The sequence below is a fragment of the Apteryx mantelli genome, chromosome 1 (genome assembly GCF_036417845.1).
Source record: "Apteryx mantelli isolate bAptMan1 chromosome 1, bAptMan1.hap1, whole genome shotgun sequence".
NCBI lineage: Eukaryota > Metazoa > Chordata > Aves > Apterygiformes > Apterygidae > Apteryx > Apteryx mantelli.
Genome location: NC_089978.1, coordinates 206167375 through 206193756, shown reverse-complemented (window position 1 = coordinate 206193756; position 26382 = coordinate 206167375). Strand labels below are relative to the sequence as shown.

At 37.6% G+C, this 26382-nt stretch overlaps 1 protein-coding gene across 2 annotated transcripts in view; it reads left to right on the top strand.

The window, feature by feature from the left end:
• SLC2A13 (solute carrier family 2 member 13) overlaps positions 1–26382 on the top strand; it is a 159638-nt gene that overhangs the window by 57467 nt on the left and 75789 nt on the right. For both annotated transcript variants that reach the window (XM_067316060.1, XM_067316056.1), the window contains exon 4: positions 15113–15221. In XM_067316060.1, the coding sequence (XP_067172161.1) occupies positions 15113–15221 (109 nt within the window). The remainder of the gene's footprint in view (positions 1–15112; positions 15222–26382) is intronic.

The window sequence follows — 26382 nt, the reverse complement described above, 5'->3', positions numbered from 1 at the left end:
AGGAAGCATGTGGAAAGGCTTGACTTGTATTACACATTAAATAACAAATGCTGAGTTAAGGAATCGTTCTCATAGAGCAGTTTGTGTTAGCAGAGCCTCATGGGCTGAAGAGTCGGGATGGTTCTCTGTTTTACCTTGCACAGAAGAAAGGACCCTTGGCTGTTTATTTTATATGCTGCTGGTCTGAAATGGTTATTTAAATGTTGACATCTCTTTCCTAATGGAATTTTGTGTTTTTGTTGTTATGTCACGCTGTTTTCAAAAGCTTCTCTCTACCGAGGGCCTAGAAAGAAGTGTGTCACGTTGGTGACATTTGTGATCATTGTTTTTATCCACTGAGAATAGAAAAGCCTCCTATTTTAAATCAATGTCATTGCAATATCATCTATCAGATGTGAATGTTAAAGTGAAATACTGCTGTTCTCCATCACGTAATTGAGTTGCTGTCCTTTACTGAGGAAGGTCAGTTGTTTAAAAATCTGAATTCCTGTATTGTAACAGAATGGGATGACATTGCTTTAATGTCTTCTAGATTTATCCTCACAGATTGGTTTACAGAGTGAATTATCTGGAAGAATCAATGTAAAAAATGTTCAGCCACTCTTTTCATATAAATAGCATCATGTATCACCTCTTTTGAGACTTCATCCTTAAAATGCCTGTTCTCTGTAGCTGCGATGGAAACCCTGGCAGAGGATTTCAGTGCATGTTAATGAGCTGTGTGGCAGGAGGTTGTTGCTTTCCTTGCAGTAAGCGCTTCAGTGGGGAGCAGCGCGGAGCAGGCGCTCTGCCCGCGCGTGGGCTGTGTGGAGCGTGAGCGGCACCCCACTCGGCTGCAGAGCGTCCAGGAGCCCGAGCCGCATGGCCCCTTCCCAGCCCTGTTCCAGCAAGGGCACCCGGTGCTAAGCTTGGCTGCTATGTGTGCGGCTTCAGTACTCTCTCTGGATCTGCTCCCCTCCTGGCAGGCTGCTTCCTCCCCAGCTCTTTCTGTAGAGGCTGTTGTTGTTTTTCGCAGTAATTCTAGGTGTTTCTTGCTCATAGAAGTCCAAGGAATCTAGGGCAGGGTCTCCCATCTTCTCTTTTGTTCCCATAGTCCGTTGTGAATAGGAGTCGTAATCTAGCTTCAATATTTCTCATGAGAAACTTGTATGCTTTCCTTTACCAGTAAGTTGTATTATTTTCCTGCGTTGCTTTAAGATTTGGAGAGATACAGATGTAGTCCAGAACATTTCGGAAAAACTCTCTGATCACCTGGGTTTCACTGCCACTTGGATGGTCTTGTCCGTCAGCTGCTGCCCACAATAAGCAGTGCAGCCTAATCAGAAACCGCTGCTCGTTTAAAACATACATGTCTGACAATGAAAAGAATAGTATTTCTCTTCAGAGGTCTGCAATGGGCCTGAAAATATCTGTTGTAAATGCCTTAATGTATTTTGAGTCAATATGGGGGAGATGTGTCAGTCTTTCGCAGCATAAGGTAAATGCTTTCTGCTAAGCCCTCTCATCGATAGCAGCAAATCGTTTCCCTCAAAACTAACTCTGAGAAGCTTTTTTTTTTCCTTCAAGTTATAATTAGACTCATGACCATTATGCTTTCTTCCAGTCCAATTCAGGCCTTACTCTTACGCAGTTTCTTTAAGGGTGAGTGTGCGTGTGTGTGTGTGTGTTATCACTGCAAAGGATGATTTTAAAATACGGAAAAACTTGAAAGTGTGTCATCTTCAGTCAGTTACTCTCAGTTGAGCTCGTCATTACCTAAAGGCAGCGCAGAATGCCCTTCTCCTCGGCGTATCCTAGCAACGAGCGCTGCCGGGCGAGGGAGGCAGAGGCGGCGGGACTGGCCCCCGGCCCCTCGCTGGGGCTGCGGCACTGTCCGCCACGCCCGGGGGCGGGGGAGGGGGTAAAGCAGGGTGCCGCCTGCACGCTTGCATTTAAATGCTCAGAAGGTGTCTGCAGGTCTAAAGAAAAGCTAGGGCCACTGTCTAAAGGCAGAAACGAAGAGTGATTTTTACTTGAAATGAAGGCTCGTATCTGAAGCTATTAAATTTAAAATGCACTTAAACAGTGGCCTTCTCTGAAGTTAGAAATACTGAGACGTGTTACGTTTACATTATTGATAAGTTAATCTCTTCAGTGTCCAAATTGCAGTTGGCTTAGAAACTAACAGTAATGTATCCCTAACTCTGGCCTTTAATGGACAAGATTTCTTTATTGTATCGAAAATGTACTTTTATTTTCCTACAACAATTAGTAGCAATATGGTAAACTCTTCTTTAAACTGATTAAAAAAATGCAAATCCGCTTACTGAACCTTTGCATACCTATTCTGACATGTCAATTTTAAAATTACAAATTCTTTTCCCTGATTGTGTGTTGGTTGTCCTTGAAAATCCAAGATATAAGAGAAGGTCTTAGAACATAATCAAGTTTCAAAACTTGCCTTTATTGTACTTCCCTTCCCCCATGTTTTCTATTATTTACTAAGCTTGCCTAGTAAAAAGATTTGCAACTCTTTTGGATGGAATTAGGGCCTTACAGTGTTGCTGGAGAAAAAAAAAAATTCTGCATCTTGCCAAAAACTATCAACAGTAATGGAAAAGGACCTGATTTTACTGTCAGGTTTCAGGCTGAACTTGCAAAACTAGTAATCAAAAGAAAAGAAAGAAGAAAAGCCCAAGCCTGCAGGGACCTGCCATGTTAATCATGGACTTGGACTGCAATTTATTTCGTTGTGCTAGCATTACAAACAATTGTATTAATTTTCTCCTATATTTCTTCTAAACTAATTCTGAATAAAACCTAATAGTATATAGGAGTGGCTCATACCTCTTTTTTCCTAGTGTGGTTTTATGCAGAACTGCTCCAGTTGCTGTCAGCTACTAAAAGATACATCGCCTGCCTCTGCATTAGCATTTTGGCTCAAAAGAGCAGCGTAGCTCTGCAGTGAGTCTCTTCCCCTCTCCTGTAGTCACCCACATGCACTGCTGGTTCGCCTTGCAAAGTGTGCTCATGCACGTGGAGCATGTACCTTTAGGGGGAACTCAACCGGGAGCTCCACTCCGGGGACACATCCAATACACTCCGATCCCTATTGGAGATGTGAAGGTCCACATCAATGGGTGGTTCTCAGAACAGTTTCTAACGGCCTGTGTGTGGTGGAGTTCAGCTTAGGGGACCAAACTAAATCTAGTCTGACATAAAATCTACAAATCACATGTAATGTAGATCTAGAAACCTCAGCTTCAAACTGCTTCAACCTGGCGATCCATGCATTGCATTACTTGCTGAGTTGTGTTGGTCATAGTGCCTACTAAACTGTGTTTTACCCAGTAGAATTCCTTTTCTTAATAAATGAGTGAGCTTCCAAGTTAAAATGTTGTGTAATGTAGTGTATAGGCATACTGCTAATGTTTAAACACAATTTTTTTTATATTTGCCTTTTTTCATGTGCTGTGGTCAGGCAAGTCATTCTTGCCTCCACACTCTACCTTCTGCCATGCTTGTCTACTGGTGTCTTCATCTTAGCTGTGTCTAAGCATAGGTGGAGAATGGAACTGAATTAGCTTCTCAGATATCTACCCGTGTGCTCAGAAGCAGAGATCTTTTTCAGTGACTATTTGGCAGCTTAGAGGAAGCAAGCAAATATGAGGTCAGTGAGTGAAGGAAGATATTTGGAAATCTACCCTTAAACGTAGGTGGCCCAAACACTGCAGCTTTCTTCCAGCTTTGCTCTCCCTCTGTTTCTGTTTACAAGTTTTTCTCCCGGACTTCCGGCCCAAGAATTTTTCCTTTCAGCCTGCTTAATAGGTTGGTGACAGCTGGCAGAAGGCACAGCTGGGCAATGATGCTTTTACTGAGAAACATGAAAATATTTTCCTGAATTCCATATAAAGATTCAGATGCTTCTTATATCTGACACTGAAAATTAACTTTCATTGTTTCCTGACCCAGTCCAATGCCAAATGAGCTGTTGTAACTCGTAAGGGTGTGAAGCAGTTTTGCTGACACTTTCAGACTTTTCAGCCCTTGAAACCTAAAAAATTCCAACTAGAGTAATTTTTGCTTTGGTTGTTTTTTGGGTTTTTTTTTGGGGGGGGGGAAGGGTGGCTGAACAGGAGGTAGTTCTCATACTGTCTCTGTTCTTTTTAAGACTTGCCTTTGAAACATCTGTTTTTCATAACAAATTGTATTGCTTCTGGAAAATAATTAAACATCCTGAAGAGTAGCTTGTGTGTATTAGGGAGGGCACGCATATCTGGGTGAAATTGTGCCTCTTCTCTGAGCCATTACCAAACTCTCTAGCTGATTGCAGGTAAGAACTCTACAATTTGTCCTGAAGCCATGAAGGCTACTTGAAATCTAGGAAAACCAGGAAATCCTGGGGAAATTGAGATGCTTTTCAGTAACCACTAGTTGCTGAGCACATACTTCTGCTGATGAAATGTTGTGAATCACTGTATGAAGTTTGTCTTGCTTAGTGTTTAGCATGATAGTGCACATATCCTTCTGAAGCCCTAGATAGAAATTCATATTGGTCCTAAAAACAGCTTTTTCCCTTTGCATAGTTTAAGCTCCTGCTGCCTTTAAGAAAGGAGTTTGACATTTTTCTGAAATAGTGTTACCAGCTGAGAACACTTGCTGCATTTACATAAGTCATAAAATTGAATCTGTACAAATACCACCAACATTGTGATGCAGATGGTTTTTCCCCAGGTGTTACTTGTTAACTGCAGCAGATGCAGTCTGGAATTTGGACAGACCAAAAATATTTAAATAGCATGTTCTAATAGCATCTTCCATGGGCAACGACTAGCCTAATGCATGGATTTTTTGGGGATGTTTTACATGTATGAGTGTATTGATTGATTTTGCCGTATGTGTCCTGGAGCTGCTGTAGTTGCTGCTTCTGGTCATATGTCCATGATTGTTCTTTTGTCTCCCTGGAAAAAAGAGCATTAGCAAATGAAGTTAGGAAGAAGCTGAAAGTAGCATGTTCCCATGTAGGATCTTTAAAGGTAGCTGTGATGATCTGGCAGCAGGTTGCTGGCAGGGATACTACAGAGCTAGGGACATAGGTTTTTGGAGTTTTTTGGTTATGTAGGAGTCACTAAGGAAGCTAAAGAGTTTGTTTTGAGTAGATGGTTATAATGATTCTATTTTAATAGTGATTTTCTTTTATAATCTGGAAGGATGTTTTATAGACCAATTCAAAGGCAAGGATTTTTTTTTTTTTGGTGCCAATTCAGTTTTTACTTTTTTTTGACTGATTCTTCATGTGGCGACTAGGGCATGGTTTCTAGTGTTCTTCAGTGGTTCAGACAGTTTCAGAGTTACACAGTGGTTTTTGCCTTTGTTCAGAGCTGAAAACCAGTGCCTGTGTGCATGGTGGGTTAAGCCCTGATTTGCCTCGAGCTTTAGACATGAAATGGGAAATTGAATGAAGGAATTAATTTCAGTGAAAATGCTCCTTTCCTCTCCCCCAATGTTTAAAAACAAACTCATAATTTTTAAATAACACTTTAAATAGAAGTAGAAAGCTGCCATTCCTTAAAATAATATGGAAGTAAATCAAAACTGTGTCTCTTCTAGATGTTCTTCCAGTAAAGAAACATTTATGCCCTATACAAAAAAACAGTGCTTGATAGGGCCTCATGGATTTGCAGTAGCACAACTATTCCCTAGTTGCGTGAGCTCCACACAGAGCCAGGGAATACCTAGCGCTGGCAGTGGTGGGAAGAGGCGACAGCTGTCCTTCCTCCCTTGGTAAATTCAGTCCCGATAACATGGTTTCAGGATGGACACTACTGTTTTGGCAGTGCTGTTCTTCCTACCAGAGTAATGGAGAAAAAAATCAACACTTGGCAAATGAAACAAGTTCAGACAACCCCTTCTCCCAAGCCCCACTGGATTTTTGCTAGTGTTTCTTCACAAGGATCTTCTGCTAGCACACCTGTAACCATTAACCTGTAACCGTTAACTAAGCACTCTCCTGCATCTTTTGAAGTGTAGTGGCTTTCTTATTATGTTGTTTTTGTCTAGAAAAATTTTATTAGATTTTGTTCTTTGATAAACTGTGTTTATTAACATAATAAAATATCATGCTCTGTCCACACAGTATAAAGTTGTAGTCCTGAAGCAGATCCCTTTCATAGGTGAACTAGACAGAAAAATGTACTCTCTTCCTTTTACAGTGGAACTTTTTGAGTACAAACTCCTTTTTATTCTGAGAAAATAATCATTTTGTAACATATTTATAGTTGGTATTTTAACATTGTTGTTAGCATCTACTGCCAGAAAAAGAAACCTTTATCCATTGAAACTGAAATGGCTTTGGTCACTGCAAATGTCAGAGGAATGTCCGTTCACTTAAATGTTTTGATTTAAATATGATTGAAAGTGGTGAAGTGGAAAAATATCCATTCAAAAAGCTCCTGTGAACCAGGATCCTATCGGACCTTTGGTCTCTAATCGGGACCAGCCATAAGCTGCTGTATAAGGAGCATAGTCTAAAAAGATGACATCTGTCCAAAACTTAAAAATTTCAGTTTAAAATTTTAAAACAGATGGATTTCAATAGGGGAGCACAAGAGGAGACTGAAATGCTTATAAATATCAATTTGTATATATACTGCACTGGTTAGATATATATATTATTTTTTTTTGAAAGAGGTCTATCATTTGCTTTACCTGGATATTATTTTTTCTTTTAGCTGATGGATTAACTTGATGAGGGATATAAAATCAGCATAAAAATCTACTTACTGAAATTCATGAGGAAATCTCTCAGAATTCCTGTATCCTTTTGGAAAACGGGCTTCAGGCTTCTAAATAATTTTTAAAAGTCATTAGGATCTTCCCTTCTGTCTACTAGACCTGTGAGGTTGCATAGAAGCAATGAAAAGCTCCCTGTTCTGTGCATACTTCTATCTCCAAGCATTAATAGGAACAGTTAAGTAAGCATGAATTAGACTTTTTTTTGTAGAAGGAGAAAAGCGTATCTAACTGGGGGAAAAGAGATCAATCATTGTCATAAATCCCACTGAATTTTCAGGAACTTTGTAAAGAACTGCCCTTTTCAGATTTATAAAGAAACTGGACTTATGAGACTCAGACTCACTCAAGATGAGACTTGATTACCATTATATTAACGTGGCGTTCAGGCAATGATATTCTGTCTTCGTTATACTGAAAATGATTAGAGATGTTTTCAATCAGTATAAGCTAACCAGCTTTCAAATTAGATATATTCTTTAGTACCTGAGGGATCTTGGACTGTCTATTATCTAATACTAATTCTATTTCCCCTTGAAAACAGAGTCATGAAGAAGGAAGATGCCTTTTGCCCACTGTTTGGTGCAACAATATACTATATATTTTTTTTAATTCTGTTTTATCTAGGAGCCTTTGTTTAGTGATTTAGTCACAACTGATGATACAAGACATCTGTGTGTCAGGTTTTGAAATTACTTTTAAGAAAATGATTTAGTGAAAGGAAGACCCACAGTATGTTCTCCTGTTAATCAACAGGCAAAAAATATTTCAGCTGTACAAACAATTGTATGTGGATGCAGCTACTTGCTGCCAGTTTCACAGGCATTGGTAAGAATTACCATGGAGAAACTCTCACAAGTTTATGCAGAGGCAGTCTCTTTATAATACCTGGAAGCCAACAAGATTTTGCTGTGCAGTGAAAGTATATTAAGAACAGTCTATGTATCTTGCTTGGGGAAGTTTGTTGCTATCATTGACAGCATTATAAAGTAAATGAAGTGTTACTAATCTGATTCTCTATAGGCTTTCTCCTTTGCGCAAATAGAAGTAAACTGCTTCTGTGCTGATTTTGTACTAGCTTTGCTTTGATGCTAACGAATGTATCAGATGCAAAATTGTGAAGAAGCATATTTTATTATGAAGTACTTTATTATGCCTGAAACTTCAAAGTGACTTGAATGTAAAAATTCACGTAGATCGTATGTGAATCCTCCAGAAATTGGAGGTTTTGAAGACTGTCATGAACATCAGCTTTTCATAATCTTCAGTTCTCATAAAACCACTTCTTGGCATCATAGCCCAAGAGATTTTCTGTTCTCTGCACTTTTACTTTTAATTTGGAAATTATTACTAGTTCAGTAAATGAGACTACTTAAGTAATTGATTTTGTATTCTTGCTTCAGTGAGATATAATCTACAGTAACAAAAACATGGCTCACTGTCCCTGTCTTCTGACCCACAGACAAGAGCCATGAGTCCCCTACTTTTTGTAAAAAGGTCCACACAGTATCGGACCAAAAGTCCATCTCACCTTCTATTCTGTCTGGATAGTGGCCAATAGATGTTATATAGGTGGATCATAACTACACTCTTTTTTTGCATCTGACCTCTGATACTTTTCATTTTATACACCCTGTTCTCCTCTTGTATTGAAGCAGTAGTTGTTCCTATTCACCTTCATTGTGCCACTTTTGGTTTTATAAAACTCTTCTTGTATTTCCTGCTCCCAGTCTTTTTTTCCATCTTAAAGGATCCTAGTATACTTGATTGGTTGCTTTCATTTGTTGTCGAAAGCAGAAACCTGTTTTACCAATGAAAGCAGAATCACACTAAACAGACTTCAATGCTAGCTTGTTTTGAACCCAGACATAGGTACACTAATGAAGTGCAACTGTATAAGCATTCTAGTACCCAGGGGACTAGTAAAAATAACATTGCTGTTGCAGCACATTGGAACTGTTCTATTCTTTTGATTGTCCTTTTTGCGTTTTTCTGAACCTTTTTCAATTTCTACTATATTTATTTTGGAGATGAAGGAAGAAATAGAGAGAAAATGCATACAGCATTTGATATACCATAGTACACTCTATTCTTGTCATAATAACTTCTGCTTTGTTCTTTAATTTCTTACAGAGTTTGCTTTTTTTTGACCACTGTGAAACACAAAACTGACTTTTTCATGGGGTTATAATAACCAGTATCAGCATGGAATCATAGAATAATGTACGTTTCGCTTAGGAATCATGGAGATGACCTCTGGAAGTCATCTAATCCAAGCCCTAGTCAACTTAGAAAAGATTGCTCAGGACCTTTTTCAGCTGAGTTTTGACTGTCTCTGAGGGCAGAGATTCCACACCTCTTTTTTGGTTTAGGTTTGACCACCTTAATGGTGTTTAAAAAAATAAACAAAACAGCAGACAAAAATGTGTATCTAGTCTAAATTTTCCCCATTCCAACTGGTCTTTTGCCTTTTATCCAACCCCTGTGCACTTCTGAGAAGTCTGGGTCCATCTTCTCTGTGGCTTCCTACTATGTAGTTGTAGACAGCAGAAGATCTTCCCTTAGCCTTTGCTCTTCAGGTTGGACAAACCTGGTTCTTTCAGACTCTCCTCGTGTGTCTTGTGCTCCAGCCCCCTACCCATCCTGGCAGCTCTTCTCTGGACTTGTTTTTTGATGGGATGCAGTCGGTGCTCCAGGTGTGGGGGTCTCAAGCACCGGTGAGAGGGCAGGAGTCGCTTCCCTTGGCCTGCTGACTGTGCGCTTGCTGCTCGTCCCAGACTGCGGCTGGCTTTACTGGTTGGTGGGAGGACATGCCACTGCCTCGTGCTCCACTTGCTGTCCAGCAGGACCCCAGCTCCTTTTCTGCAAAGCCAAAAAACACGTTGCTGTTGAGTGATAATGGTTGTCTTAGAGCCCTTCATTTTTTTTATAGGAAGATGGTTAGTACTGAAACTTAGTTAGCAGTTTATACATCTAGAGAAGCTATGCTCTTAGGTTGCAATTCAATGAAATGTTTAAGCATATATTTGTCCTTCTGTCTTCAGTGGGACTGAACTTTGTGCTGAAGTTCAAATACTTCTGTTTAAAAATAAAATAAAATAAAATCCAAGTTGAAGCAGTTGCGTAAGATTTATTATTTTTTGCTTTAGAATAGTCTGCTCTACTGTCTGTCGTCTGTGCGTCCATTGATGGTGCTGTCCTGTTGTTAGGAAGCCAAAGCTAAAGCCTTTGACTTTAATCTACAGTGACTTTTTGATTTTCTCTTTGTTGGTAGTTTTGGAACCCTGCTGAGCTGTACTATAATTATTGACTTCAAAACAGTTATTTTTAATCTGTTTAAAAGTGAACCTCATTTCTAACTTTTTTTAAACCTATTTTTAATAAAGCTCTTCTGCTAATGGTATCTGACTTTTAAAAAGTGAGAGGAAAAACTAATGACAGGAGTTTTTCAGGACCCCCAAATGAGAAATATTTTTTAAAGAAGATGGTTTAGACTAAATGTGCTATTAATAAACAAAAGAATGAACATGCAACAGATTTTATCCAAAAGTTCTCACAGAGACTTTCATTGAGCTCCAGGCTACTTCTAAAATTCTACTAAATTTCCCTTTTTCCCCCCTCCCCTCCAGGGAATATCTCCCTGTTTTTAATTTTTTTGGAGGGCAAGGAGTAGAAATCTATTTTCACTGTTAAAATCACTGGCTTAGAGCAGGAACAAGGATGTTTGATTCGGAAACAAGGAACAGAGGATAAAGACAAAAAAAAAAGAAGATTTTGCTACACCTAGATCTTGGCAGAAAAATTTACAAAAGAAAAAAGGGGGGGAGATTGAAGTGTGTTGCTCAGGAAATACAATATGATACCTGTATGAGTGTTAATGTAGCTAACAGCTGGAAGAATCAGCTTTGAGAGTAGGTTACTGATTGGGTTGGAGGGAACTCTTGAGGCATCAGCTTTTTGGATGTTCTTTTAATTAAAAAATATCACTCTTGAAACTATCCTGACTGCAATTTTCTTTTAAGTGTCTTTCCTCAACTTGAAAAGAAAAAGAAAAATTCTAATACCAGTTTGATAAATGCTTTTCACTGCAATTTGTTAGTTGGTGGGACAGACAGTGGAGCGGGTAGATCTCCAGACTGTTAGAGCCTTTGCCTCTTCTGTCTTGGTGTTCTGTTAGGCACATCATTTTATCTTTCCTCATCTGTTTTCTCCAGCTTTAAGTGAGGATAATGTTACTGTTTCCCTTGCAAAGCACTTTTAGAGCAGAGCATGAAAAGAAATAATTGTTTGCTAAAACCACATTGCAGACTGCGGATATGCAGAAGTCGGTCTTTTTTACTACCTATTGTTTTGCTTCCAAGATATGTACCACAACTATAAGGAAAGCGCAATGTGATCCCCAGTTTCTTCTATCCCTGTTTTCCCATCACACAAACAGATAAGCCTCCCCGTCCTTCCCACACACACTCTCACACTCTGCAGATTTTGACAATACCACACTCGGGTTCACCTCTGCTGGCACCGGAGCTGACAAGTGAACTGTACAGTCAGAAACCTCTGCTTTCAACTCCTCAGGTGGTTGCCTCTCTTCAGTCATTGTACCACTTCTCTCAGCTCACAATGGTATCATTTAAGTTGCCACTTTTATCTGTTTGTTTTCTCTTTTGTCATGGTTTTTCCAGTTTTTAAGGACTTCTTTACAGTAGTTTGTGCTTTATAGAAAGAACATGTCACACAGAGCCAGAATGCAGTCCCCTCTTTTTTTTTCTCTCCCCCCCCCACTTGCTGCTGCTTCTTGTCCTATTCAAAGGCATTCTTAACCGCTGCCTCTTTGTATAAGTACATGGTGGTATGGATTTTCCATCACCAAAGCTCTGTATCAAAGAATGCGGTATCAAGGGAAAGATGTTTTTCCTTTTACAGATGAAAGAAAATTGCTTTGTTTTCAGGATTCCCAAAAGGCCAAGCCAACTTGCTGTCAAAACAAAAATCTTTGTTCTTAGTGTTTCTATTCTCCTCTCATTGTGGATTGATAAGATGCTTTGGAGGGGCTGTTTATTTGAAATCTAGGGTTGCTAAGCAAATAAAAAGCTTCAACTAGCCATGGAAAAGCTCCTTGCATTAATTAACTCTCTAGAACCACACAGTTATGTGTGGTGAGCTTTTATTTTATTCTGGAGATGGATATCTGGTTATTCCATTGGATGTATTTGCTGTGAAAAATTGAAACGATACCCAAACTCAAATATCGGATGAGCTGACAATCTTTTCTTGTTCTTGGCTGACCGGTGCCATTGCCATACAAAAAGGCGCAAACAGGCAAGCTTTGAGCTTTCTCAGAGGAATGGAGACCCATAGGAGGCAGGGAGCTTTCTCTAGTGCCGGAAGTGGTTCCTCCGTTGTTAGCTGAGACGCGGTGACCCCTGGGAAGAGCTTGGTACTTATCTGTAAGTAATTAGCTGAAACCACAGCACAAAAAGTCCAACCAAATCTAGTCTCGTTAAATTAATCATGACATTATGAGGTCTCATCCTTTTGACTTAATTTTTATTAATAGCTTAGAAGATGGAAAACAAACATGTCAGTGGCTTCACAAGTTCAGATTAAATAGCTCAAAACCAGGAATGTTTCTAAATCCTCTAGCTAATGAGAAACCAAAAGCAATTAAGGCAGGAGTACAATGAACAAAAAATAGTGAATTTGGAGAGAAATATTTACGTCCTCCATTGTAAAAAATTGCCAAATAGCTATCACTTAATTTTATTTGTGACCTATCTTTTGTGTCATCTGTTTCCCTCTAGATCCATTTGCAATTAAGTTGCTGCATTTAATTTTTTTTTATTTTATTGCTTTTGCTATTTTAATTTATTGCAATAGATAACAGTAGATTTAAGTGTTATCAGAAACTTGTAATTCAATTACAATTTTCAGCAGACTTATTTTCAGAAGAAAAATGCATTCAATAATTCTGAAGACTTCATTTTAAAGATTCTATTTAAAACCATTCTTCATTGTTAACTGTGTTTAGCCTTTTTTTGTTTAGTTTTAAGACAGTTGTATATTAACTCACGTAAGGATGGGAAAAGCTCTTTTCTCCCTCTTGTACAGTCCTGTCTGAGAATCAAGCTCATTAGTTAATAGTTGGTCCTGTTCCCAGTATTTGGTGTAGCTGTGATATGAAGGGCTAGGATTTTATTCCTGTGATATCTGTATGATCAAGAGCAACTTTAATTTCAGTGGCAGGAGTGAATATAGGAAAACACAAGAATAATACATGTAGTTTTAGGGCTAGATGATTTTAATAAAAAGTTTCATACAATTTCTAGTTTAAAAACACCCATCTTACAAACAGCAAAAGTCCTTTGGGCTTTTAAGTTAATTTGCAAAGCTCATTTAATATAGAGATTAATGATGTCTTTTATTTGGTTTCAGTTTATTGGTTTGTAAACCTGAAGGCTGTGAACTTTATGAAAGTCAGTCCTTTAATTTTCTGTATGCCTATTCAGATGTGTAGTTGCCATGGCACAGACTTGTAGTGAAACTTTTTATTCTCTGACATAAGCCAGTATGATGTTTTCAACATCATGTATATGATACTACTAGTCAGAAATATGAAAAAATTACAAATACTTACTGAATTTAGCTGATTGGATGCTCTGAAGGTCTAAAGCACAGAAAGACTTTAATCTGAAGTCCTAAACTTTCTGCAGGGACCCACTTCCAGGCCTACAAATGGATTTTTGTAATTAAATTTGTTAAGGGCTCATGACTCCATCTGAGCTGCAACCCATTGTTTGGGAACAGCTGCTTTCATTTCTAGCTATTCATTTTAATGCCTTCGTTTCCATCGTTTTGTACAATGCCTTACTGTGAATAGGGTATTGCATGACTCTCGTCATCAAATATCTGAGTGGATCAGGAATTGCTAAAAAACTCACATAAGTTCCTTATGAACCCAAATAGAGGCATTTTGGAGGTAGTGATGTGGCTATATTGCTGGACAGGTAGAACTGTGTACTGTCTGTATGTTAATGGCATTTGCCATTGTATATATGTCACGTGGACAATTCGCCATATGGGATTCTACTGTTAATGATAAAGACAGGGGAGTTAAGTGATAATACAAATGGCATGTGAACACCATAATTTTTTTATGAGAATGACTCTTCCCAGACAGGTTTGACTACCTTTGAGAAAATTTTTATCTAAACTTGTTTATCAAATTTTGCTATTGAAACTGTTCATACATGGCCAGCTTTCTGAAATTGAAACTCTCTGGTGTAAATCTTTCTTCCTTAACTGACTTCTATAGATTTTTATATTGAATCAGTGCATTTAATATATTTCTGTATATTCAGGATGGGCTTTGAGGAAAATGTATAAATGTAAACATAAAATATAGGTGGTCTTGGCCTCTAGATATGACTTCTATTCAGCTTTTTATTATTTGATGGCAACTATTTTGAGATATATGTATTGTGACCTTTATTAGTTGCTCTAAGTAGGTATACCAAGTAAAATGTAAAATTTTTCACCGAATATGTTTTAGCTTAAATGACATACTGGACAGAAGTAAATTCAACTAAATAACGGAGTCAAATATTTTCTATTTTTGCCTGATTCATAGAATTTTCTGTATTGCATTGTTTATAGGATACTTTGAAAATTTAAAATTAACAAAGAAGGAAACTTTTCTTATCTGCCAGAAATGTTGGTTTTCCTCTTCCTTAAGACACTGTTTTCTGCTTTTTTGAATGTAGCCCCATCCCAATGCTTCCAAAGGTATGGAAGAAATTTAATTTATGCTCCATCTGCTGGCCTTACACCTGTGCAACATAGATCTATCCCACACCACAAAATACCCATTTTTGCAACTGTTTTGTATAAATTGATTTTGGGGGACTTTGGAGAAAGTTTTATCTGCAAGATCCAGATCTGAGCAGTGAGCAGTGGCATTTCTGAAGTAACTTCTCAATATGAGTGGGAGCTTTTAGAAAGGGACCAGAAGTGACTATTTGTAAGAACTTTGAAACAGTATATCCAGTTATAACAGATGTGCAGTCTGTTAATAGAATATAGGAGAGCTGTACATGTGCCATCAATAGTACTATATACACTTTGACCAAAAAAATTGTTTTGTGTTGTGCCTATGTTTCCTGAAAAATCATCTTTTTTGTACAGTGCAGAAAAGAACTGAAATGATAAAATTATTCAAAAATAATTGAAAGAATCCCAGTTTGTATCAAAATGAAGTGCAAAAACTTATACTTGGGAACATTGTCTTGACAGAGAGCATTTAAGAACCATTATGTATTCTTTTGTTTGTTTGTTTGTTTTTAAGCCGGACCTGTGATCTGCAGAATGCTAACATATCCTCCAACTCGAAGAGCCTTAGTTGTGGGTTGTGGTCTGCAGATGTTTCAACAACTGTCAGGGATTAACACCGTCATGTATGTATTTATTGCTTTCTTCTCTTTTTAAAATATAAAAGCAGACGTTAGACCAATAGCAATTGTTTATGGCCATCTAGACAAAATCTGAAATGAGAACAATGGAGTGAGTGAGTTGGATTGCCTGGTTTTAAATCTGCATTTTGACATATTGGGCATCTCAGGAAGACATTTGTGTAGAGATGACAATGCAGACCGTAGTGATGTGTAGATGTGATACTATATGATAGAGGTTACAGTCAAAGGTATATATGTAAGTCTAGATCAGAAAGTACTCTTATGAATTGGATTTGTGTGACAATAGGCCAAAATACAGTAAGGCTGGACTGTTGACCATGTAAACAAGATGGAAAATTACTATGAAGTGCTTAAAGAGGTAACAGATGCCAAGGAAAGAAGCATTTTCCATTATTATATGGTTCCATTACCTGTAGGAAGACTCAGTAAATGTGGAGATGAAGAGAATTTATTGGGTTTTTTTGGTAAGTTGTCAGCTCGCAAGATAAGTAGCTCTTGGTAAATATGCAGTGCACAAGACCTAGTTTAAGATGAAGTTAGTGTTGATCCAGCCTACAAGAGTAACTATAATAAATGCAATTTCCATATTGTTTTAAGAGCAAGTGTAAATATTACAGTAACGTCTCATGAAGGGTTTTACATCTAAACAAGGAAGCTTGTGGGAAGGTAGTTAAAAGGAGCAGCTAAAAGGGTTAAGCTTTCAGTGGTATCAAGAGATACCATATTTAAAGTCTTAAGTATCAACAGTCTGTCATAAGGGGTAAAAACCCAAACTCGTTGTTAAACTGCAGAGAAGGGAAATCTGTAACAGGTAAAGGGGGATGCTTCACAAAGTAGAGAGCCTCCATACATGAGGAAAACAGAAGAATGCATAACTGGTAAGTTACATGTAAAAAACAGAAGACAGGCAGAAAAAGAGCTTTGATGAATTCCTCAGGCACATTAGAAGCAAGAGACCTAACAAGCGTCTCTAGGTCCAGTAATGATCCAGACATAACAAGAACACTAACAAAAGACAAATCTTTAGCAGCAACGTTTAGAAAGGCTTTTGTAGCGTCTGTGTTAATGGTGGAGGGAGTATGGAAGTTCCCGTGCTGGAGTTTACTAAAGATGTGTCAGAGGTCTGTTTCAAATTGAAATGCCAAGGGGAAAAAGATCTTTGAACAAACGGATGAAATAAATACTAACAGATTGCATAGACTAATCAGCTTATACCCAACAGGTTGGGAGTAATTCAAATACGAAATCATCAAATTTGGAACTTTAGCATGTAACCTGTTGTTTAGATTGTCTTGGTATCAAAGGAGTGGCATAATTTCCATGGGGGAGGGGGAGTGTTGCATTGAGCTACAGCCCAGAAAGTTTGAATCCTGTGCTGATCAAAATTAGTTGAAATTGTCATGGAATAAAATGAGAAGTATGATTACAAATATGAAAAATGAACATGCAGATGGGGAACATAAAATTATTATAAAGAACCAGCATGTCTGTTGCAGAGACATCATAGCTTCAAACCCATTGGAGATGTTTCAGTTGATGGGCATGCCAGAACCATATGAACTAATCATCCTAGCTCATGATGGGTGTTGCCAAAGTTTCTTGAAGAAACTGGACAGTCACAAAAGTAAGAGAGAAGTCCTCTCATGGATTAATAACTTGTTAAGATATGACACAATGGGTAAGAAAAAATGATCCATCTTCACAACGGAAGAAAGCCAACAGTAGAATCCTACTGGCATCTAAGCAGAGATCTTTGCTGTCCAATTAATAAATAATCTGTGAAGGGGGCTAAACAGGAAAGAATCAGCTTGTACTTATATACTGTTTAGGAGAGTAAAACCCCCAAGTTGTGATAATGAAGAACTGTGGGATAATAATGCAAAATGAAAAACTAATAAACTGGCAAATGCATTAAATATACAATAATACTTGTGGGAAGGAACTGGACTCTTAACTAACATGCATGGAGGTCTAAATTAAGTGTTACCACTCAGGAGGGAGATCTTGGAGTTGTGGCTAGTTCTATACAAATGCAATGATGACATCAGCAACCAATCTGGAATAGTGCAAACAATGTAGAACTCCTGTCTTTAAAAAAGTGTAAACCAGCTTGTACATGAGAAGAGATGTGCCTATATATGAACAAACTGGTGCGGACTCTGCAGCTTGGAAAAGAAGCAAGTACAGGAGAAATGGAAGAGGCATGTAAAACTACTAATGCCATGGAAGAGATGGGGAGGGTGTGATTATTCATTATTTCTTATAACACAATTTTGTTGACCCCTATTTCTTAGCCCGCATTAGGTTTAAAATAAACAGAAGGAAACATTTCTTCATGCAGTGCATAATTGCATTGTGGAAATCATTGCCACAGGATGTTATAGATGCCAAAAGTACAAATAAGTTTAGAAATTAATTAGGGAAAGTCATGAAATAAAAATTATTATAGTATTATTAAACATGCTGTGGATACAATCTCTGGCCTAGGACAGCCATTCTCACATTTTGGTTCTTCTTTAGAAAGTCTTACTGTGACAGAACAAAAAATGGACAGTTCACAAGGTTTATGACACTGGTAGGCTGACTTTGCTTATCTTAAACTTCAGATGCTTTAAAATCTCAAACCCCTTACTATGTAGGATGCTTTACAAATAGTTTGTAATTGACCTAATTGTGTATGTGTAGGAGGACAGAATTACAACTATAAAATATAGTTGAATATTATCTTTAAAATACAAAAATGCCTATAATAAACACATTAAGGCACTGTTGTTAAAGGACTGACTGACTTGTAAACCATTTGCAACATCCAGTATTTTAATAATCCAGTATAACTGAATTTGTAGTTATCAGGTTGTGCAAGATAAACATTTTCCTATGAAAGGAAGTTTTTGAAATACAAGGAAGCAGCTGTCTGTTGATGGTTTGCTTACATATAAATTCACGGAATCACAGAATGGTTGAGGTTGGAAGGGACCTCTGGAGATCATCTAGTCCAACCCCCCTGCTCAAGCAGGGTCACCTAGAGCACGTTGCACAGGATCGTGTCCAGGCGGGTTTTGAATATCTCCAGAGAAGGAGACTCCACAACCTCTCTGGGCAACCTGTGCCAGTGCTCTGTCACCCTCACAGTAAAGAAGTTTTTCCTCATGTTCAGAGGGAACTTCCTGTGTTTCAGTTTGTGCCTGTTGCCCCTCGTCCCGTCACTGGGCACCACTGAGCAGAGTCTGGTCCCATCCTCTTGACACCCTCCCTTCAGATACTTGTACACATTGATAAGATCCCCCCTCAGCCTTCTCTTCTGCAGGCTGAAGAGTCCCAGCTCTCTCAGCCTTCCCTCATATGAGAGATGTTCCAGTCCCCTAATCATTTCAGCAGCCTTCTGCTGGACTTGTTCCAGTAGCTCCATGACTCTCTGAGAAAGAAAACTCCTGTAGTATTATTTAACACTTATCCATTTTTTCTGTATGCTGCACCAACTAACTGGTCTGTTTAAGAAAACAAAATTTTAATTGAAAAGTCAGTGTGTTAAAGGTGGAATTATACAGAGCAATTCTGCAGGGGTCTAGAAGTAAGCACTCAATGTCTCCAGGAGTAGGAGAGATCCTAAAAAGCAGAGAAAAAAAGAGACTGAAAGAAATCCATGGAGACAACAGCAAAAATCTGGATCTTCAAATGCTCAAGGCTTCACAGTGTGAATATTTTCAAGTTAAAACTTGAGTATCAGTTGCGACCCCAGTGACAGCCGGAATAAACAAAGTCTATGTATAATAGGATTTTTCGTGAGAATGGGGAAAGGAGGATAAAAGAAGAGCTCTTGCAAGAGTTCTTGAGGACTGTGCTTTGTCCATGACACGCAGAAATAGTTTCATGTTATATTTGAATCAGCTGAATATGTACGTGACATCCAGAAGCTCTGGGCATGAGTAGGAAGTCAGTGGAGTTGAGAACTACATGCAGAGCAACTTCTGCTTCAAGGAGGTGGATCTAAAAAAGAAAGAAAATGTAAAAATAGGCTAGGGAGACTGTGACTCTTGCGAATAGATTCTGGCACGCTAAATTTAGTTAGTAAAAGAATAAAGCTTAGTGACCTATTGTTGTTTCCTTTTTTTGTCCTGAGAATAAGGATACCAATGCTATAAGATACAGGCCTGAAGTAGAAAAAATATTTCCTTTTTACCATGGCTTTTTCCAGGTTAACTGACTTATGAAAGATAATTGCATGCAATTTCAGACAAGCATCTCTAACAGTAGTGCAAGCAAGTTGGAAAAAGTTCAAGTTTTTGATTTCTTACCATTTGGGGGTTTTCTCATCTTGAAAACAGAAGTTCACTGTTTCAAGCCTATAGTCACAAAGCTGTCTGACAGGATGCCAAACAAAGACCATGTGAAGGAGGTTGTACTCCAGGATAGCAGTTACTGCAGATTAGGTAGTTAATAACAACATACCCAAGAATTTTGCCAAATCACAGGTATGCAGATATTTTCAAGCCTTCAGTGGCACATAATTAAAACTTGGGGGAGGAGGACCATTTTTAAGGTAATATTTCAAGATAAGTTTCCCCATCAGTTACTTCTAAAAATCTCATGCAAAAATCCCCTTTTCTTTTTTTTGTATGTTGAAGGATTTGACTATTTCAGATTGTTCGATGAAAAACACAGTGTAGATCAGTGTTTTAGCTATATGCTCAAGTCCCAGCAAGACTATGACTTCTGAAAACATTCCTGATACCATGCAGCTTCCCTGCAGTCAAAACAAATCATGGGGAAAAAAGCTCTTGGAAAAATCCTAAATTAGCTTCAATACTAAGCAGTAATTTAGCCATTACAGGAAGCAACTCAGTGTTATTTTGTTGTACATGTGTTCACTCTGGACTGCATCAAGGTTTTGTGACCTGTGCCAGAATTTCTTCTTCTCTTTTTGAGACTAGCTAGTTCTGAGCTAGCTGATGTACATCCACACAAGCTCTCTATGTCCTCAAGACTGTAAATGTGTAACATCTTAGCTCAATAAGACTTAAGAGGCAGCTGTATCATCTTAATTAGTCATATTCTCATAAAACTTTAAGAGAAGCAGACTTGATGAAAGCCAAACAAAATATTTTGTTTTGCAGTTGAAACAGTAATCTTGATGTGATGCTAATTTAGTCATTTGCTTTATCTTTTCATATTGTGTTAGAAAAGCTTTCTGTAACCGAAATGCGGTATACTGTGTCAACAAGGATAGCTTACGGACTTAGGCTTTTTTTCAGCTTGGATTTTCACTAGTGTATGTGACCTGTTATTCCTAGTTAATAAAATGTTTTGTTATTGTTAAAATATCCTTGCATCTCCTAAAAGTTAAGTGAAATCACATGTAAAATATATCTGTGCCTGGATTTGGTCCACAGACACTTTCAAGCTGTAACAGTCTTGTTTTTTTAATCTGTGCAAGCAAACAAAAGAATGAGATGATAAAAACAAGCATCCTTCTCCAGCTGGCAAGAAGTGGGGAGTGGAAGAAAATATTATATAGAGGAGGAAAAAAGCTCAGAGTAATGAGAGAGGAAAAAAAAGAGCTGAATAAAAGAAAGAAGGAAAAGACAAAAGGGGACAAAGGGAGGTTATGTAACAAGCGGAAATTAAGGGTTTGAAGAAAAGTTAAGAATATTAAAACAATTAACATGAAAAGTGAACGAATGTTGTACTGAATATAAATAAGAGAATAAAAAATGCATGACAGAGAAGAGGACCGAGACTGGAAAGAAGCCAGGATACTTTTGAAGTTTAATAGATGTTAGAGGGAAGTTTAATGGTAGGTTTAATAGCCTGGTCTATTGTACAGCAATTACAGAGCTTGAACCTGAAAGGAGCTGTAAACCTTCACTTCTATTAGCTTAAGTGAGTATTAGACAATATTCACCTGTCTGCAGCATTAGGCTCAAGCAGGTCTCTCGCTCTATTTCTGCATCTGTGGATAGCTAACTTGGCAAGAAGGTATCATTCAGCCTGCAGAGGGTTAGCAAAGGCTGAGGTGGAGAAATGCTACTTTGAATTCCACTTCTCCCCTCTCCTCTCTTCTCACCCCTCTGCTCTCTAATAGGTAGTAGAGGAAGGTGACAGTACAAATAAACCTTTGGTGTTTTTGTTGAAGATCACTGAATAAATACCATTTGATAAGAACTTTTCAGGGTGTTTTGAAAATAACAGCAAAAGCAGTAACAACCTTCAGCTGTCGGAATGAAAAAGTAACAATAATAATAAATAGAATTGTTTCTGAAAGACTTGTTACTCCTTCAGTGGTCCTAGAGAGCCTCTCCCAGGTTAATAATTAATAAGTTGGTCATTTAAAGGTAACAATGAGACTCTACTAGACCACTGACTGTTGATTTGGATACTGGAAATGAAATCTTGACATCTGTGAACAAAGTCTGTGTTAAAAAAAAATGTGGTTGTGGCTCTCGTTTTTCTTGTGGTTTGTATTTAAGCATTATTTTTAGGTCGTATACCTTTCTATTGTGTGTTCTGGTTATGCATTTTAAAACAAAAGCCAGAAAGTAGTCTGGTCCTCAAAAAAAAAAAAAAAAAAAACCCACAATGCTAAAATAGCATCCAAGTTGCACAGTGTTCGTTAAAGAATGATGCGTGTTTTACTGTAGTCTGCATTTAGATTTAAACTGGGCCACAGTAATTGCCAAGCAGCCTGCCATGTGAGCTTTATTTTTGCATGGCCAATATCTTGTCTCCTCAATTTGTTCTTGGGTACTCTGAGATTCAGCTGTGCTTCCTATGAGGAATAAAGAGGAGTAAAGAGCTTAGAAGTCTCAGTCTTTGCTTTGTGTTGTGCTAAGTTGCTATGCCGTAAGACTGCATGGAATAATGATGCAGACAGATGTATCTTGTTGAGTGAAGAGGATGCTAAAGGGAGGGAAATGTAAGTGCCACCTCACGTGCCAGAGAGCTACACGCTGCTCTGAGGCCCTGTGTGTAAGGGAAGAGCGCCCTAGTGAGAACTCTTGGTAATGCCAGAAGGGTAGAGACCAGGGTGGGTTTTTTAGGTACTTTTGAACTGCAAATCAGAAAGATGAGATGACTAAGGGTGTTCTGGTTTTGTTTTTTTTTCTTCTTTTGGCTCTTTTTATTTATCTAGTAGAATTATCTGAAGATTGGGACCCTGTATCAGTGAGGGATTAAAACTACCTAAATATCAGTCTGGAAACAGAGCACGTGTAGCCATTCCAGTGGGGATGTGCTGGCTTATAATACAAAAGGTAGAGACAGCTAACTCTAGTGGATGCCCTTCTTTATTTGAGTCTAAACAATAAGAAGAAACTAGCTGAGAGTGTTAAACTGGAAAGTATCTTAAGTAACATAATTGATAAGTAGAGGAGTGCTTGATTTCTAGAAAGACTGCAAACAAAATAAAAGACCTGCTTCAAGAAGGCAGTTCAGTAAATTTGAAAATTTGCAAGGCTGTCATGGTATTGCTAAAATTTTTGTATCATTAGCTGTGTTTCAGCAGATGACTTGTGCTTCAAAAGTTCTATTTATAAAGTGAAATATTTTTCTTAAATAGTCTTGTATGTACTTGTTGGAGATACTCTACGAAATCTTGAGCAATATGTACAACTATGCTTACATCTTGGCAGCTTAAGGATTTCATGGTTTAGCTCTGAAGGCTGTAATTTATCATTGTGGACAATTTTGAGAGGGTGTTTAGGATACCAGTAAGGGGGTATATCTGTTTGGACAAAGTGCAAAGGCTGATACCCTAAAATGAAGCTGTGAAAAAATCACCCATGTAACAGTGGTGATAGCACTAAAACCACAGTATGTTGAGTTTCAAGTCAAGAATTACAGATAAAAAAACAGTGAATCTTCCTTCTCCTGTTTTTCTGACCGTGTGTGATTGTCAGAAAATAACCTGATTCTGTTTGTAGGTTTGAATTTGTAATTCATTGTTTAAAAAAAAACCAAAAAACTCCAGAAAACAATACCAATGTGACTGTGGCTTGGGTTACTTGGGCAATGCAGTACACACAACTTCGAGGTTCCATCTCAGGCTCGAGCTTCTTGCTGCTAATGGCTATTTCCTGCCCACTGTAATGCATTTTGTGTTTGTATTCCGTGTGAAAGTTTGAAATAAAAAAGAAAAAATCACAGCTTTAATACACTTAAAGGAAAAAAAAAGATGCAAAACTAACAAAGCATGATGGAGTCGTTAGCTAGATTAAAGCTGTGAAACGTTTATTGTATTTAAAAAGCTGCTTGTTTTGTCAAACAAACTAGCCAAAGCTTTTGGAAGATAGCTTTTAAAAATACATCCTTGTCCTAAGCATTAGAGATGAAAGAACAGGTAGTTTAGATATAAACGTTTTGAAGGATGAATACCAGAAAGATGTGGGAAGTAATTCAAGATGTTGCATAATAGGAGTAATGGGATGAAATTAAGAAAAGTAAAATCCAGAATGATTATCAGAACATAGTTTAGTTCTTGGAAATACTAGACTGAGAATGTCTCTTAAGGGAAGTTGGAAACACTCATCATTTCTAATTGCTTAATCTTAAGAAGTTGCAGCAATAGAGAATGTATTAGAAATAACATTTAGTTTTTTGGTGTTTATAAACTGGAATTAGTAGGCATAAACTACAAGGCAGAAATGTTAGTTCGTGTTTTTTTTTAAAAAAAGGCCGATTTTCTTTAAATGCAATTTTTACATGCCACCTCTGTCCTAATAATTCTGGTAGGCTATCCGTTTATTTCAAGAAAAGTATTATTGAAGACCTAAGAAACAGAAGAACAAAACAAAAACCTCAACAAAGCCAAAACATCCCAGACTGCCAAAAGCATTAAAGGGTCTTGAGACTGATGTTTGTTTGCATGATAATTTTTTTACGGTTTAAAAATAAACTACGAAAAGCCTTCTCAAACTGCAGGGGAAGCAGGTTCAGCAGCTCAGGTATGAAGTGTGTTTCAGGTATTATATTTGTTGGTTAACTCGAGGTTCTAATTCTGTTTCAAAACTATTTAAGTATTAGTCTCCTGCTGATTTCACTGGTGCTGAACACCTACTTTTTTTCCCCCCAAAGCTGGACCCTCAATGTCTTAATGAGTTAAAGAAGTACCATATGCAGTCTTTTCCTTTTTTCTTCCTTTATTGTTACAGACTTCTCTCTTGGGTTATTATGTAGAAGAATATATTGAAGCATGCAATAGCACGAGTGAAAATAAACCTCATGTCATGGCAGCAGCATGTTATGACTTTCAGTCATCTACTAGAGGCAGGCCTTGTCTGGTAGTTGTGTTATTTCTGCAACATTTTTGAAAATAAATTATTAAAAAAGGTTCTTCTGAGTAATAACTGACACTTCAAAAAAAACCTACCTCCAGAAACAACCCAAGCTGAATTTCTTTAATAAATCTTATTTTTTTCAGTGTAGATACTTTCACATAAGGAAGTTTCTTTCAAGTCTTATGTTGAATGTTACTAATACAGATACTTGTAGTATCTTCATTTGGAAATATTAATATATTTATAACATGTTCTCTTCAAAGAACTGTATAAAAGTTAACATTACCAAGTTATTTTTGTAGGAAAATCTACTGTCTGTCTTCTGATTTGGAACATGTTTTCTTTTTAATAAAATCTGATCCACAGGGACTATGTGCATCTTTTTTCACCCCAGTTTTTCATACATGTTTAGGTAGCTATCAGTGGTAAACTAGCCTGAATGTTGAGACATTTTTATTAAAATATTGAAAGACAACTAACAGTCCCACTAATCATAAATACTTTTTTTTGTCTTAATATATTTTTTAAAATGGTAGATGATAAAATTGGTTCCTACAGTTCTTGAGGTTGTGAAACCATATTTAGAGAAGGGCTGTCATTTTGGAGAAAGCTTAAAAGGAAAGAATTTATTTAAAGAAGAAATGTACTCAAACCAATAGTATTTTCAAGCATTCCTCTTCTCATTATTGAAGGTTTTGTGTCTTTAGTAAAAGTTTTTCCTATTTTTTCCTTTCAGCGTCTACTCTTGCTTTTGCCTGTAGTGAAATCATAATATTGTTTGATTTCTATGTGTTGCCTTGGTAATAACTGTCATGTCACAAATTTGGTATTAACTTCACTGCAGGACCATGCAGGAGGAAACGTGTGAACTGTGTGGGTGGGAGCAAAGTCTTTGTAGAAACATATGGCTTGGGTTATTAGCAATTGTAGTAAAACAATTATGTAAGAAGTAAAATGGCTTTGTTTTACATGTAGTACATACACGGTGTAGCTGTTGATAAGTCAGTTAAATGCATCTCATTAACGTTGTTCATATATAAAGCCAAGTAATGAAATGAAGTCAGAGTAGCAGTGTTCATAAATCATTCATGAATGATTGCCGGAGGAGGTTCCCTAAATAGTAACCCCCTTTTTTTAAAGGATACATTTGCCTAGAGAGCTTCCAGAACTCAGTTCTGTCTCTAACAGGTTTTCCTGTGTTATTACCTCTCTAATACCTGTGTTATTACCACTTTCATAATATTGTACTAATTTCTTTCACATGCAGTTGTTAATGTTTCGTAGGCATAATTTTGTTAATCTGTGTATTTTCATTATCTCTAGCAGGGGCGATTCCTCAGTCAAGTATTTCATTAGCGGCTTTAAAAACTTGTCAGGAAACCAAGTACCAGCAAGTTGACTAATTTAATTCTTTCTTCCTTAAGCTGCAGTAGAATTGTAAGGGGAGTGGATTTTGTTTACCTAGTAGGTTTGCTTACCTGTGAAAACCTAGAGGGCATGTATTATTCAAATGTTGGACCGTATTCTTAGCAATAAAACGGTGTATACTCCTTAAATGCAAAACGAGGACTATACAAATGTGAAACAATTCAAAGCTCACAGTATAAGGCATCCTGAAAAGGCACAAAATGAAACTACAAAAGGTCGCTTAATTAGATGCTGCCCAATACAGCAACATAAAAACCATGGTGAAATATATTACTGATCCCATTCAAACACAGAGTAAGAGGTATGATGCCCTTTAGGTCTGTTTATTCACCTTTACTTTAAGGGCATAGGGACCAGTTCTGTCAATTGGATTCTTTGGAGTCTGTCAATATGAGTTAAGCCACTGCAGGCTAGTCAAGCTGTCTTATGCGACAGAGGTTGAG